At 43.0% G+C, this 16,622-nt stretch overlaps 3 protein-coding genes across 3 annotated transcripts in view; all 3 read right to left on the bottom strand.

Annotated features, from left to right (window-relative positions):
• NUDT17 (nudix hydrolase 17) overlaps positions 1-16,622 on the bottom strand; it is a 683,665-nt gene that overhangs the window by 15,134 nt on the left and 651,909 nt on the right. The gene's annotated exons all lie outside the window — the stretch shown is intronic.
• LOC144798535 (putative protein ZBED10P) lies at positions 908-4,550 on the bottom strand. Its single transcript, XM_078669462.1, has 2 exons — positions 3,429-4,550; positions 908-1,166 (listed from the first exon to the last, which is right to left on the bottom strand). The coding sequence occupies exon 1, from the start codon at positions 4,535-4,537 to the stop codon at positions 3,434-3,436; it is 1,104 nt and encodes a 367-aa protein (XP_078525588.1). The 5' UTR covers positions 4,538-4,550; the 3' UTR covers positions 908-1,166; positions 3,429-3,433.
• On the bottom strand, positions 4,549-8,750 carry LOC144799275 (uncharacterized). The gene is made up of 3 exons (XM_078670517.1): positions 8,294-8,750; positions 5,697-7,181; positions 4,549-4,561 (listed from the first exon to the last, which is right to left on the bottom strand). The coding sequence occupies exons 2-3, from the start codon at positions 7,016-7,018 to the stop codon at positions 4,549-4,551; spliced, it is 1,335 nt and encodes a 444-aa protein (XP_078526643.1). The 5' UTR covers positions 7,019-7,181; positions 8,294-8,750.

The following is a 16,622-nucleotide window of genomic DNA, read 5'->3' on the forward strand; positions in this document are numbered from 1 at the left end:
TTTTCACGGCCTTCTCTTCTGCATGAATGGAATCCTTTTCTTGCAAAGAATGCTAACGTTACTTTGTTCTTCTTACCTCAGCCAGGGCCGGCTCTAGGGGGCATGTGCAAGCTGTGCAACTGCACAGGGGCACCAAACTTCAGGGGCCACCGCACCAATAGATATCCTTAATGTAATAATACTCTAAGGATGGATACATATTTGCGTTGCGGCCCCTGGCATGGATTTGTTGCCTCCGGCTCTGTTCCACTGTAGCAGTGTGATTTGCAATTATGTCTATGTTTCACATCACTCAATGTATTTATCTATGTTTATTATTTAAATTTTTACATGAACCACAGAATCCAGGGGCAAGCAGAATACAGGGACCGAGTCGGCGGGTGAACCACCAGTTACACAGAGCTCCTCTACTGCGGATCCTGCTGCTGTCCCCAGTAAGTCCAACAGTGCTTGTTTTTTCCTCTGTAATGTGTCTGCAGTGCTTTGTCAATTGACAGCAACCAAGTAGGCATCCAGAATGATGTTTGTCTAGTATTTTTGTAAACGTTAGTATACCACTACTAGTCTTGTGTGTATTCTTCTATCTCCTACGGAGTTATATACATATTGCACAACTATGTAACTATGCACACGAAAATTGGATGTTGTTGGTACTGATAGGCAGGTTGGACCTTACTTACACCTCAGTCACAGAACTCTGAGGAACGCACAATTCACTGAACGTCAGCCTATATGGCCTGAGTCATTGGTCTATTGTTCAAATCACACTCCTGAACCCCAATACCAAGATGCCGAATGCTTTTAGGACACAAACCGTTAGCTAAGAAACCCCCTTTTGCTCACTCACTCGTGTGAGTCTCTAAGACAACAGACAGTGAAAATAAACTTCAGAGTCAAAGTGGTCATTCCAAAGCTTTATTTTGTTAGAAGTAAGTAAGTAACATCAATGTTTTTAAGTGCTTCCGTCCAATACGTTGAAGGGCCCACCAGAAAAAATCCAGAGTTAAAACAGGCATAATAAAGTAATCAACATTTGTACAGCTACTAGTGCACAATAGGGAAATGTGGCAACTATCGGAGACCTCTCACCAACGTATACTGGTCAGATATTCCTCTTTTTTTGTAAGCTATGGAAATGTCCGCTTCGTAGAAGGCAATCTTCTCACCTGCCGAAAAATAATGACAAAAGTGGTGCACGTTAGACAGTATTAAATACATTTATGCCAGTTTTATGCAGCCATGCTAAAAAGAAGTTGTGTAACCTGTAAGCAAACTGTATCCCACAATCCACATAGAAAACTTAAATACGGGCCCTTTTACTTTCCCACCTCTTCAGGTGTATGCATTGAACAATGATGTGTTGCCCCAGAGCGTCTTCTCGTACTGCGCAACAAGCTGCGAGTTAACACATGCGCAAAACTGGATACATTGATGTACAAAGGTTACATAGTTCACTTCCAATTTCCAAGGACTAGAGTAGCAGGACAGATGAGATGAGCTTGGGTACCATACCATAACAATGAATGCTAATAATATGTGTAGTGACTCTGCTGTACTATGCAATGTGGACTCATACTGATTACGTACGTTGGACTTAACTGTTTTGAAGAACTCCATTCTTGGTGAACAAGTACAAAGTGGGCTGTGCATCCATCTAAAAAGGCGTACTTATTTTTATAGGTGCAGAACCCTTACCATCGACCAGTGCCGACGGGGACAGCGGCGCTGCTTCAGCGCTCCCGGCGGGGACAGGAGGAACAGAGGCACCTACACCAGCAGCAGTGGGGGGGGAGCCAACAGCGGCGGGCGATGGTAAGTTAGATTCAATAGTGATCTGCATTACTTGGTGGGAGGGGAAAACTTTCTCACTGTACTCTACTGGAAAATATATGTTACCTTTACTTGTCATTAGCATGCTAAGCATTACCACTACAGTAATGCAAGTGCCTGATAGCAGTCGGATGCATGGGTTGTTGTTAAAGCATGTAAAGGGGAAAACACAGCTGCCAGCGTGGTTGGGAGACACACCCAATACCGGTGGTTAGTGGATAGTCTCAGCAGCTGCGGTGTTTTGGGCAAACCCAAAGGCAAGGGAAGGAGGGGACGACTGGGTGCATGGGTCGTTGCTGGTGAAACACAAACCAAATAAGGTTTGTTGCGCGGTATAAAGTATTATAGTCTTTACTAGACATGTGCTACTAGCTGCCCCCTGTTAATTAATGTTACTTTGAGAGTGTTCCCGCCTTCCCGGAACAAAAGGAGATATGTAAAAGACAGGTGTTCGTTCTAATGTGTGTGACCGTTGAAGTACACCCATGCTAATAGGGCAGACATAAAGCCGTGACAAAAAGTCCGAAAAATGAATAGAGGCTGTAGAATGTTCAAGATAGACGCAACACTATTTCTGGTACTCAGCTTGCTTGCTAGTGCTACTGTGCCGCCCACTATGTGTTGAATCAATGTTGTGTTCTTGATTTGCGGGGAGTTTGGATTAACAATTCTGTTTCTTTCTTTATAGTTACTCCTTCCCAAAAACCAACCAGGAAGGAGTTGGCAGTCCGGGCCCGGCAGCGGAAACTGCAGGCAATTGTAGAGGCCTACCGCCGGCTGGTGGATCAGGCCGAGGAGGAGGAGGAGGAGGCGGCGGCAGCAGCTGCTGCCTCTTCCAATGCCCCGGGCCCCAAGCCTGCAGGACTACGTCGCCGTGGTCAGGCAGCCGCCCGCCGCCGCATTGTTACATCTTCGGCGGCCCCCCCACAACAACAACAACAACCACATGCATGCAAGTGTAGGTGCCGTGCTTTCAAAGCAAAGATTCTCCGCCGGGTAGCGAAGTTGGAGGAGGAGCGGAAGAAGCAGGAGGACGGTCTAGAGGAGCGTGTCAAAATACTGGTGGACAAACACCTGAAAGCCCGCCGGCTTTGAAATGGACCCTGTTTTTTGCCCCTTTTTTAATCCTTTTGTTGGTGGGTGGGATGTGGGAGTTGGGGTGTACATTTGGGTTGAAATTTGGTTGGGGTTAGGGGAGGGTAGGGAGGGACAGCTCTGGGTCAGGGGGTTACATTTGTTATATATTTTATTTTTCTATTATCATTATTAAAATATAAAAATAAAACAAAGATATTATTTTCACAAGAAAACATTTGAAGTTCATTTGTGTTTGTTGGGGGGGTGGAGGGGGGACTGTTTCACCAAATAATGTACGTTGTGCAACATGAACATGCACTACGAACGATAAATTAAGTACTGACTGCACCTGTAGTAGTAGGGTCACAAGTGCATAAATAATTTATATTATTAAATAACATGGGAAAATTGCCCATCACGTGAGTCTGAAGTTACTACTAGCATACTTTAATTCCATGCACATTTGCTCAGAGTCGGCTAAACAATCCTATGCAATGCATTGCATCATTCCTTTAACATACCTGTCCTAGTTGTCAGGGAAGAGGAGCTCGTCCTCAAACTCTGTGCGTTCAGACAGAAGTAGGTCATGTAACCCAGTAGTGAGGACGTCTTCTTCACACTCGCTTTCTTCATCCGGCGGTGATTCACGTACTTGATAGTCTGGTGGTATGAAGCGTTGATTCATTTTTATCATTGTCAGCCGCTCCACGCTTTTGGGGGAGAGACTAGTCCTTTTCGATGTGACAATGGCACCAGCAGCACTGAAAACCCGCTCAGAGGAGACACTGGCTACAGGACAAGCCAGATACTTTATCGCCAGCCTGCTCAGCACTGGCCACTGTCTCCTTCTTTCATACCAATAGACCAATGGGCTTTGCTCCATGAACACCTCTGTTGTGTCATCCAGATAGGCCTGAACCATCCGCTCAATGTTCATTGGTGCTCGGCTTTGCTGGTCCTCTTTTCCCTTTGCAACAGCAACGGACTTACCCATCCCTTTCTGTATAAAAAAATCAGTTATGCTTTTGGTTGGGTCTGCTGAATCAGATCGTGTAGGTGCTGCTTTTGGTACTGTTGGTGCCTGCTGGAAAGCAGACGCACTGCTCTCACGCTGTGAAGAACTTGCGTCAGGAGTACTTGGACTGGCCTGGGCTGGCAGTGGCAGGCCTTTAAGTAACAGCCGTTCAGTTTCTAACTCATTAGCTTCCGCAGCTATGGAAGTTTTGTACTTGTCAACATCCTCATCTGAAAATGGAATTACTTCGTTACTGCTGACAAATAATTTGTACCGTGGATCCAAGATTGTTGCAGTTATGTAATGTTCACCTGACACAATATTGTTGAGCCTTACATTTTCACACAAGCGGTTGACTAAGCCCTTGGCTAAGGTATATGCATCAACTTTTTGTTCGTCACCTTCGTATGTTTCACAGACCTCCTTCACCTGTTGCTCAAGCATGTACAACAATGGGATGGCTTGGCCCATAGTACAGTCCTCCCTGCTAACTGCACGTGTGAAGACCTCAAAGGGTTGTAGCATCTCTGTGATGCATTTAATGAGGTCCCACTGCCACATCTCAATGGTCAGGGCTTTAAGATTAACAGTAGGATCCCCTAATCTTCTTGACATGACATAAGCATTCAGTGGGATGTACTGCTCAAAGAGACGCTCAAGCATGAAATAATTTGAGTTCCAACGTGTTGGGACCTCCTGGATCAGTGCTTTGACTGGCAACCTATGCTCTTGCTGAATGACCCGTAGCAGCTTCCGTCCTTTGAAAGAATGGTTAAAGTGCGTGCATATTCTTCTGCAGATGGCCATTATGTTGCTGACTTTGGCTTCATTTTTCAGAAAGTCTTGCACGACTAAGTTTATGCAGTGTGCCAAACAGGGTACCCTGAAATAATGTCCTTCTCTCATTGCCTTCACTACATTACTGCCATTGTCGGTGGAAACAAAACCAATCTTAAGGCCTCTTGGTTTCAGCCATTCAAAGACCTTGTCGTTAAAGTCAGACAAAATGTTTTCAGCAGTATGACTTTTGTCCATACCAAACATGGCTATAGTTGCATGTCTGCGCGTATCATTAAAAATTCCAGCAACGTCACGGAGGCCTGAAGTTAACTTGTCTTTAACACCTGCAAAAGAGATCCAGTGTGCGGTGATGCACATGAAATCTGTAGCATCGCAACTGCTCCACATGTCTGTTGTCAGGTGGATACAATGGACAACACTCTGTTGTAAGGCTTTCCCAATCAATTCCAGCACATCGTGGTGTAGTGCTGGAACAGCCACTCGGGCAAAATAGTAGCGACTGGGAACGTTCCATTTTGGGCAGAGGGTTGCCACTAATTCCAGAAATCCAACAGCCTCAACAAATGAAAATGGGAGAAGGTCCAGTGCTAACATTTTCGCAAGTTTGGCATTGTATAAACGTGCTACTGGGTGGTTCCGCTCGTACTTTCCCTCCTGCCTTAACATGCTAGGAATGGTAAGCTGCTTTGCATGTCTTTGAGTTGTGCTAGACGGACCACCTTGCATCGCAGACTTTGCACTCCTTGGTGTTTCCAGCTGACTCTGGTGCCACTGAGAAGTTGCAGATGCGGAGGATGTGGACTTTACCACTCCAGTGCTGGCGACAGGGGTCGATTGTGTACCACTCCTAGATAGAAGGTCATCGTCTCCCTCTTCTTCTACCTCCTGGTCAACCATGAGTGGACCTTGTACCACTGTATCCCCACCAACACGAGTGCTAAAATTTTTTAAGCTTGCAAGGTGGTTCTCCCACCTGATCACGTGTGTTTTTTTCAAATGGGTCGTTTGGCCTCCAGTCCCATAGTTTGTACCAAGCTTACCACGACTAACATTGGCATGACAAATGGTGCATACAGCAATGTTCTCCTGAACTGGGTGAACCGTAAAGAAGTCCCACACTGGGGAGGTAAACTTTTGTCTCCTGCCATAGGAAGAGGAGGACCCACTGCCAATGCCGGATGGACTGGAGGATTGTGGAATTTGACTATGGGACAGCTCAGTCCTAGTACTGCCACTACCTCCTTCTGTTGAAGTGGCGCTTCTGCTGGATGTCGGATGCTGCCGGGCCTTCGCTGTTGAAAAAATTGGAGCTGGTGTTACTGTGGGTGTTGAGTGTGTAGGAGTTATGCGTGGTACCTGCTCATCAGTCATTGCAGCATTTCTGGATAGGGTGAAAATGTTTGTCTCTACATCCTCTGCACCAGGAATAACGCTTGTGATGATGACAGTGTCAGACCCGTCTTTATCACCAGCAGTATCCTGCTCACCTACATCGACCTCCATAAGTTCAAGCCTGCCTGGAAACTTCCTTTTTCCTAGCATGGTCTTCTTGGGATGTCTCTCCTTTGAATGCGCAGATAGTTGTGGCTGCCAATCCGTATCAAGGTCATCGGAAGCGATGCTTTGCGAAGAACTCGATGCACTAACCCTCCTTTCCCTTGGTGAATTCGAAGGAAATAGATCACCTACAGAAGTGGCTTCCTCTTCTTCTTGCTCGGAAGGAGGCTCTACTTCCTGAACTGCCCCGACTTCGGGAGGAACAACTACTACTATTTGGTGCGGAGATGGTGGTTGTTGTTCTTGAGGAAGTACTATTGCGGGCTGGGGTTTTTCAACAACAACTGTTGCGGGCGGTGGTTGTGGTTGTTCAACAACTGTTGCGGGAAGTGGTTGTGGTTGTGGGTGAACAACTCCTATTGCGGGCGGTGGTTGTGGTTGTTGAACATCTACTGCTGGCGGTGGTTGTTGAGCACTTCCATCTTGCGTGGATTGTGTACTACTTTGAGACAGCGATAAGTTTAGTTCTGGCTCAGTATCACTGCTCGCAAGCAGAAGGCTGGCTACCTCTTCGACCCTCATCATGTGCTTGGCCCTGGGATGCTGGCTTGCCCCCACTAATGCAGATGTGCTGGTCCCAGCTTGCACCCCAGACCCCGCTGCTGCAGGCGTACCTTTTGGGGTGCCAAAAAAGGTTTTGGGGTCCATACCAGACTTAAGTGACACTTCCTTCTGCTGTTCCTTCTTCGCAGCAACTTTCTTTGTGGTGGAGGACCTGGTAGCTTTCTTAGGGCCCATCTTGTTCTGATGTCAGTCAGCTCACAGCAGCACAAATTGCAGAGATGTCTGGTCAGATGAGTCACACACCACACGTGGCGTCCAACTGAAGGACGTCCGTCTGGCGGTAGAACGAGCGATGGATGAAAAAACAACCAGCACCTCCTCAGTCTTTTTTGTGCACCTACAAGTAAAGAAGGCAGAACAACATCAGTCAAACAAGCAGTAAGGCAACGTGAACAATTGAAAGACACACAGGTCAATGTATAAAAGACAAAACAGTAGGCTAATAATACCAGTCCAGCAGCACCACAGCTCAAAGGCCACATGAAGTCCAGAAAGAACCAATAAAGTGAAGCAGGCCTATAGATACCAATATGGACAGAAAAACGAGGATGCCTGCTGCACATGACAGGTTAATGTGCAAGGAATAAATAGCCCATGGCTAAGACAGAGGTTGTAAACATAACACCGCAAAAACACATACAAAGAAACCCCTGCCCAGGCTCCCAAAACAACAACCAAATGACAAATTCTGTTTTTTTGGGTGCACAAGAAAGACCTGCAACATTTTTGAGAAACTTTTATGCAACTCGGGACATATTGTCCGCGAGAATGCTAAATCGGCATGTTCGGCAGCGCGAACGGAATAAAAAGTCGTGTTCGCGTTCCCGAGCAAGTACATTGAGTGCGCGAACACGACAAAAAATGTAAGTTCACGTGCGAAGTTACCAAAAGTACCCAAGCTGTATTCCTAGGGTTACCTAATGGCAGAAATTGACAGAGTATTTAAAGTTTAAACACACCCAAAACCAGAAATACCCCACACATAAAAATAAGATTTTCTATATCAATCCAAGCCATCCATGTTTTTCACATTAAGGGTACACCACAAAAACAGTTGATTAACTTTCATGACCCTATGAGTAGTACCTATGGCCTACTGGCAGAGTAGGCCACAAGGTTGGAGGCCTATGGCAAGAGCAAAGTGGCTGGAAACATTAAATGGCCGCCAACACATGGCCAGGCCAACCACAGAAAGTTAATAAAATGAACTCATGCATGCCTACACACTAACTACATGGGGTACTAGCTACTAGGGTCACATATTGGCTTAAAAATTAGAAACATTTTAAATTCCACAAAATGCAATGTTAGAAAAAATTTACAATTTGGGACCTCATGAAAGTACAGGCCTCCATCAATAATTTAATTCCAGGATTGAATACTGTTGTTAAAAAAAAATCCAATCAAACAAGCACAAGTCTACATCACTCATACATTACACAAACTTACTTGAAAAAGAGAATTCCAATTCAAAAAGTCCTCATTAAATCCAAGGTAAATCAGTAATGCAGCCAACACAGACAGAAAGTGATCCTTCCAGCTCAAAATCCAAAGGAAAGTGAGCACCACATGGACAAAGCACTGGGAGGAGCCTGGTGGACAGGAACAGGAAGTTGTAAACTCAAGAGCCCTTCCTCCTTACTCTGCAAAACAAGAGTAGAAACAAAAAGAGGGGTCCTTCCCCCCTAAAAATAAAGCCAAAGGTACAACTTTAAGGTTTTTTGCCTTTTTTTTCCTAACCAAAATGGTAATTTATTATGGTTTTAACATGCTCGCGAGTTATTCTGTGCAAGAATGCAGTTTCTGCGTGTTCGGCAACTCGATCTTACCAAAAAGCATCCTCGCGCGTCCTTATGACGCTATCTCGCATCAAAATGACGTTATCGCGTTCGCACAGTCGCACGGGACTGTGCGAGAGTGTTTCCAAACATGGTGGCACAAGCGACCAGGAAAAAACGAACGCAGAACGAAGGTAAGCCATTGCCGCGCACGCGATAATGTTATTCAGCGCGCGAGAACTACGCTACGCACCGGATCGCGGAGTTATCGACAGCTACGCGTTCTCCGCGGAACGCGGAGCTGCCGAAACTCCGCAAGCTCCGCGAGCGGAGCGTAGTTCTTCGCCCAGGGTTAATATATATATATATATATATATAGATAGATAGATAGATAGATAGATAGATAGATAGATAGATAGATAGATATTTATATATAGCTCCACTGCAGCAAATTCAATCCTGGCTGACTGTAAATAAGGAGAGCACTCGCGGTCATTTGTATGAAGTGCTATTTTAATGTGCAGACCCTCCCCGCAGTGACAATGCGGGGAGGGTGGCATAGTGGCTCACAACTGCTGGAGATTGCACCCGGAGTGTGTGGTGCATCGGTGGTGACTATCTGTGATTTGAAGATATTTATAGATATCTAAATATATACATATATATTTATATATACACACATACATATTTATATATATACACACATATATTTATATATACAAATATATATATATACACACACATATATAGTTATATATATATTTATATATACATATTTATATATATACATATATAATACACATATAAATATATATACATACACATAAGTATATAGTGTGTATATATGTGTATAATTATGTATAAGTATTTAGATGTATATTTATTTATAGATCATGTAAATGTATTTATAGATACATATATATTTATAGATATATATTTATTTAGATTCTTATATATTTATATATAGTTATATAATATACATATAAACATATAAATATAAATACATATATAAAAAATATATAAGTATATATCTAAATACATATACAAAATATATATAAATAAATATAAATACATATATAAAATATATAAATACCTATATAAAATATATATAATTATAGCAAATATACATATAAAGTCAGATATATAAATAGATATATTTAGCTATGTAAACATTAGTATTTTATTTTTATTTATTTATTTATTTTAAAGGTTTTATATAGCGATGGCTAGACCCGGCGGTATCAGAGCACTTTACATGAGCATCAGATCGTAGTTACATGTTACATCGTTACAAAGGTTACACAGTTATTAGAGCATGGCAACATAGTTACTTGTAAGGTCAAAATAAACAAAAAGCACAAATACGAAAGGGGAAAAGCAAGCAAGGGGAAATATTCAGGGGAGGGGGAAGGAGCTGGGGAAGTAGATACGTAATGAAGGCGGGAAAGAGGAGGGGAGAGTGAAGGACAATGCAAGGGAAGAGGAGGGGAAGGGCGACGGGGGACACAAACCGGTAGACGAGTCAAAGCAACGTCCAAAGTCCAGTAAGCTGTGATCTCAGGAGAGTAGTATCACTTCCCTATCTCTGTTGTGGGAGTCTCCCTTTACGCAGTGGGCTCTCTCAGAAGGGTCTCTGAGACTCCAAGGCCTACATACTGGATCCTTCCCCAAAAAGGGGAGAGGGAGTGCTTTGGCAAGGGGTGCCATACCATACCTCAGCTGTGAGTGGCTCCCTTGGCGCAGTGGACTCTCTCAGCGGGTACGCTGAGACTCCAGAGTATAAATATTGGATCTTTCCCCAACAAGGGGAGAAAAAATGCTTAGTCAAAGGGCACAAAGGTCAGGGGGCTAGGCAGACTAGCAGGCAAGGTGAGAGAATCAGGGGAGTGAGGATAGGAGCTAGGAGCTAGGGAGGTGGACAAAGGGAGGAAGAGTACTAAATGGGAACAAATGTACTTAATGTGTTATTATATAGCGCTGGCTAGACCCGATGGAATCAGAGCGCTTTACCTGAGGGACAATAATGTTGCAAATTACATCAGTTAAAAGTTACATAAGTATCAAAAAAAGCATTTAAAGAACATAGGGGAACAAGGTGAATGTAGCAGGAAGGGTTAGGGGATAGGGGAAAGGGGTAGGAGGAAGACAGGACGTAGAGACGAGGGGAAAATAGTTACAAAAGATACCAGAAAAACCTTTTTAGGAGCATAGAAGAAAAGTAAAATGGGGTGAGGAATGGAAAGGGGGTAAGTGCAAAAGGGGTAGTGTATAGATACAGCGGAGAGATGCATGGAAAGTTTGTCCAAGGTCCGGCTGGGTAGGTGAGGGCCGAGGGGGAATCCTCGGTCCATCTCCTCTTCAGCTATCAGGTAGGTCAACCGGGCATCGGTCAAATGGCTAGGTCTCAACAGAAAAACAATTAAAGGGGAAGAGGGCAAAAAGAAGGGAGTGTAGAGGGGGAAGGGGGTGGGGTGAAAGGGTAGGAGGGGAAACGACAGAGAGACGAAGTAAAGTCTGCCCAAAATCCAGCTGGGTAGGTGACGGCCGAGGGGGAATCCACAACCCATCTCCTCTTCAGCTAACAGGTAGCTCTACCGTACATCGGACAAATAGCAGGGTCTCTACAGTTGAGGGAAGGTTCAGAGTACATGTCCAGGAGGGAGAGCAGGATCAAGGTCAGGTGAGGGATGTGGTTAAGCTCAGGACGCTGACCAGTTCTATTGTCCGGGAGCATTAGAGCATTGTGGAGAGACCGACTGAGGCTGCCAACTTGAGGTCAGGCAGGGGGGTTGAGACCCTGGTGTTAATTTCAGTCGGTCACCAAAATTCCCAATGCATAGGGGTGTAATCTATGCCGTGAAGCGGCAGGAGGACAGGGATAGTGTCCACATGTCTTCAGAGGGGGTGAGTGGCAGGTCTGGCGTGGCATCTCCGGAGTCATTCTGCAATAATCAGGGAGCCCTCCCATTCTGCAGCCCCATCGAGCACACAAGCTCCTCGCATACATAATTGCATCAAAGAACAGGCACAGTAGCACATAAGGTGAGAACTCCATTCTGCACCAACCTCCTAAACCTAAATCTAGTAGACCACAACTCCTAAACATTACTTGCATTAGGAAATAAACTTAAACTTAGTAAATTAACCTGCCGTAGGGAATAAATCAAACCTAGACCACAGTAGAAAACATAAGACAGTAGGTAAAACCTAGTAAGCATAAAAGCACTTCTATAAGCATACATCAAGGTGCATAAATCACACTACAAACATTACATATCCTAGCGCCTATAAAAAGTACACTAGGGCCTTGCGTCCTAGAAACCTAATAGTCCCCTGGGCCAACTGGCCATCTATAAGGGGCTCAAATGCCCTCTGTCCAAAAAGTCAGGGCGCGTTGCCAATGCAGCGACGGTCACGGGTGGCGCACTTGGTGCAAACCTAAACGTGGCAGCTGCCCACTACTAGCTGGGCAGCTGGGAATCTTCAATGAAGGGCCTAAACATTGCAGCTGGCACTAAGTGCTGCGCAGCTGTGCAGGCCAAGGTAGGGATGGGCAAAAGAGTGCGTCTCACTCCTGGCGTAAAAAGACATGTCCCCTGAAATAAAGAAGAACCTAAACGGTGCAGCTGCCCACTACTTGCTGGGCAGCTGTGAAAGAGAAAATGCAGCATGGGCTCTCACTGGCCCTCAGGACAAATGTGTCCCCCTTTGTTGGAGCCACTCGGGGCTCAGTAGATAATTATTAAAACGCTGGAGCCAAATGCGCCCAGGCTTGGAAGTCTTCCTTGACCGGGCCCTGCGCCTCCCAGGTGGCCCCCCGCTTCAGAAATCTCAGCACCCATGTGGCAGGGAGGCACGTGGAGAAGCCCAGGTCCGCTCGAACAGGGAGTCGAATCAGGGGCCCGGTAGTGTCACAGGCTAAAGAGCGGTCTACCACAGGGGACTCTTGCAGCTTGCGGCCCCCCTCTCCTGTATCCGCTCAGCTCTCCCACCAGCCAAGGCAACAGGCCCTCAGTCTATACCCCCTGTCAGCAGCGGGGGCCCGGGGGAACCCTCAATGGTCAGCTGGGGCTCTACCTAAAGACAATGCCGGGCTAGCGAAGCAGCCGCTGTGAAGTTGGGCCCTCTGTCTCGGGCAGGATCATAAATGACAGACAGACCCCCACTCACCGGTGACTCAGATGTCCAATGCGGTGCTCACCAGGAGATCAGCAGCTGTGGCGGGTGACAAATCCTGCGCCGGGACAGACAGTCCACATGAATATAGATGTATACAAATAGTTATATATAAATATTTATAAATGAACATGTATATAAATATTTATCTATAATATGCATATACATATGTATTTAAATATATATCTATTTATATAAATATAAACATGTTTATAAATATTTATATAAATAAAGCTATATAGATAGATATGTATTTATAGGCATATATTTATTTTGTCAGTCAGTCAAGCATATATTTATTTATATATCAATATATATATTTATAAATAAATATATATATATAAATATATGAAAATTCAGGAAAGCAAAAGGACGTTCAAATTGAGAGGATACAATGAACGCACACTCAACAAATGTATAAAAAGAATTGACCAAAAAAACAAGAGCAGAAACATTGATCGAAAAACCAAAAGTCTCCTCCAAGAAAGATCCGCCACGATTTATAACAAAATTCAGCAAGTAAAGTGGAAGCATTGTGAACAAGATAAACAAATACTGGCACCTTATCAAGAGTGATCCCGATATAGGTGAACTTGTAGGCAATAGACCAACAGTAACCTACAAGAAAAATATTTCTCTCAAAGATATGTTGGTGAAAAGTCACTTTCAAATTAAATAAAAAACGGATTGGCTGACGAACCAGCGGAAAGGCTTCAAACCATGTAATTCCTGTAAGGCATGCAAAATAGGACGCAGCATGACAAGCATCTTCGAACCTAATGGTAAGGTGATGCCAATTGATCAAAACATGTCATGTACTTCAAAATTTGTAATCTACATGATAGAATGTAAGAGCGGAATGGAATACATAGGAAGCACGACGTGCATGTTGAAAAAACGAATTTTGGAGCATAAACGTGCAGTTAAAAATGCTAACATGACTTACATAACAGCAAAACACATGCATACATGTCAAAAAGGGAGATTGGAGATCAATGTGCTTTTACGGAATAAAAATGATACCTCAAGGAGAGCATGGTGGGGACCGAACCAAAAAACGACATCAAATTGAAGTCAAGGCTGATCATAAGACTCAGAACAAAATTCCCAGGAGGCATCAATAACGACGAGGAACTTTATGTACATTTGGAACCTTGAAAGGATAAGTCAGAGTGAATTGAGTAAACCTGGAAGAGTCATATTGGATTGGTTATCTTTGGTATATACAATTGAAAGGGGTACTAAACCCAAAAGTATATAAGAATATGTCCAACATGTATATTGACCATAAATGCAGCAAAATTCACACAAACATATTGGAATTGGAATTGGTACTATACCAATAGAAAGGCTGTAATTGAGCTATGAATGTATCAAGCCCAGTTAGAAACATGACAAGAATGTATAAGGCTGATTAATAGCACGCTTGTCTATCTGTTATATGTATAAAGTTGATTGAAAAATGTTGAAATACTACATATCCTATAATGCAACTTAACTGCAGAGATGGGAGTATAAATGTTGAAAGTAACTTACTGACCGTGAACAACGCTTAGAGTGGCTGAAACGCGTTGGTGAGGTGAACGCTAAATAAAGAAGGTGAAAACCATTTGAGAGTGCTGCATCATTTGTGGAGAAATAAATATATGAATATATACATATATAAATATATATTTGTATATAAATATGTACACCTGTAAATATAAATATAGATACGTGTATAAAATATGTCAATATATGTCCATATAAATATATATAAATATATATAAATATTTAAATAACATAAAAATATACATTGTTATATTAATATATAAACACATATATATTTTATATATCTATATATACATATATATATATATGAATATGTTCTAGTTGTTTGTGTTGCACATTAAAGTTCTGTGTACCATCCTCTGTGCCACTAGATTTTTGTTGGATCTTCCATACATTTCCTGCTTCTGTAATTTATGGACGGCCACTGCTGGCGTTGCAGGCACCGGAGTCGTAGGCTGTGGATTGGCTGACTGCAGCGAGTCTCGAGATATATGAATATATATACACATATATATGTTTATATGTATTTATATATATATGTTTTCATATATATACACACATATATTTATATGTATACATTTATATACACATATAGATATAGATATATATGTATTTATATATATTTTTACATATATACACACATATATTTATATTTTCGCTCCGTGGGGTTGGCCAACTTTTGGGTTACACTCGAGTCTACGTGCGCCTTCCCCAATGCGTTCATTAGTATGGGCAGTGGCGGGTTTGAATGATGAAAGCATCTGATAGTCCCGACGCGTTTTGGAAATTTGTTTCCTCTTCAGGGGCCAACAATAAAGTGCATGGCGGTTACTTTCATCCCATTGTGAAGACATGCATTGTGTTATGGGAGAGGTAGTCCGTATAATTCAGCCTTGATGGATGCACTTTGGGGTTCATGCTCAATTCATAGGCTCTCACATGAGCCTCAAACCCCACCACTGTCCACCACAGTATTCACTTCTCACCATATGATCTCTCAAAGATTTAGATTTTTTAAATGTTATTTCTGGGTACTTCTTTACCTGAGATCCTATTACAGGGTCATATCTAATAAAGTGCCAGTGCTTTTTTCAAATAAGCCTCACTTTCTAATGTTTAGTGTTATACATTGTTATGAACCTGTGTGTACTCTTGCCTTGTCTCTGTTTTTTCTTCTTTTCCGCTGTCTTAGAATGCTCAAATAACACTTTCTCTCTACTTAACATTTTAACTTTCTTCGAGGCCGTTTCTAAAGTTTTAATTGGATAGCCTCTCTGTAAAAACAGACTCATCATCTCCCTTTCTACAGTTTTGTAATCTTCCATAGTACGGTAATTGCAAACACAATGGTGTGGAGTGGAAAAACGATGGATTTGGGCCCAGATCTTTTGACTGGGGTGAATGTGTGACATTGATCCACATTCTGTCCATCATTGTTGTGTTTGCATTTTCCATAGTACTACACGTTCTTCTTGTCCTAAAAACTCTCCAAAAGCAATGCTTCTAATGAGAGGTGTTGGATGTGAGCTACCTGCATGAAGTATTGTGTTTCCAGCCGTTAGTTTTCTGAAAACCGTGGTTTCCAATCTGTCTCTTCTCACCTATACTCTTACATCTAAAAAGTCTATAGTGCTTCTGATATAGTGCCCTACAAAATTCAGATACAAAACATATTCTTGTTCAGGTCATTGATGAACGGGTCCACACCTGTTTCCGAGCCCTGCCACAACACAAAACGTCATCAATAAACCTTAGCCAAATTAAAACACTTCCTGTCCAGATGTAAATTCCCATAGCTGGGGGTCAAGCAGGTGCCCATGGCCGTTCTTCATTCCTGGTGGAACATTTCATTACCGAACATAAATATATTCTTAGTAAGGCACCATTCCATCATTTCTAATAACATGGCATTGTGTCTTGAGAATCTCATTGGGTTTCTTTAAAAAAAATATTGCGTAGCCCTCAAACCATCTACATGCCTTGTACTAGTATAGAGGGTTGAGATATCTAAAGTCACCAATACCATATTGTCATCCTATTTCACATTGTAGATGTGTTTGAGGAAATCTGCAGAATCTCTTATGTAGGAGGGGAGTGTTTTTACAATGGGACTCAGAAAGAAATCGATATATTTAGAAGATTTTCAAATATACTGTTACAAGATGAGATTATCGGTCTTCCTGGGGGATTAAAAATGTATTTGTGAACATGTGGTATCATATAAAACACCGGAGTCACTGGTTTTTCTTGTTTAATAAATCTGTACTCGTCCC

This window comes from Lissotriton helveticus, chromosome 12 (genome assembly GCF_964261635.1).
Source record: "Lissotriton helveticus chromosome 12, aLisHel1.1, whole genome shotgun sequence".
Classification (NCBI taxonomy): Eukaryota; Metazoa; Chordata; class Amphibia; order Caudata; family Salamandridae; genus Lissotriton; species Lissotriton helveticus.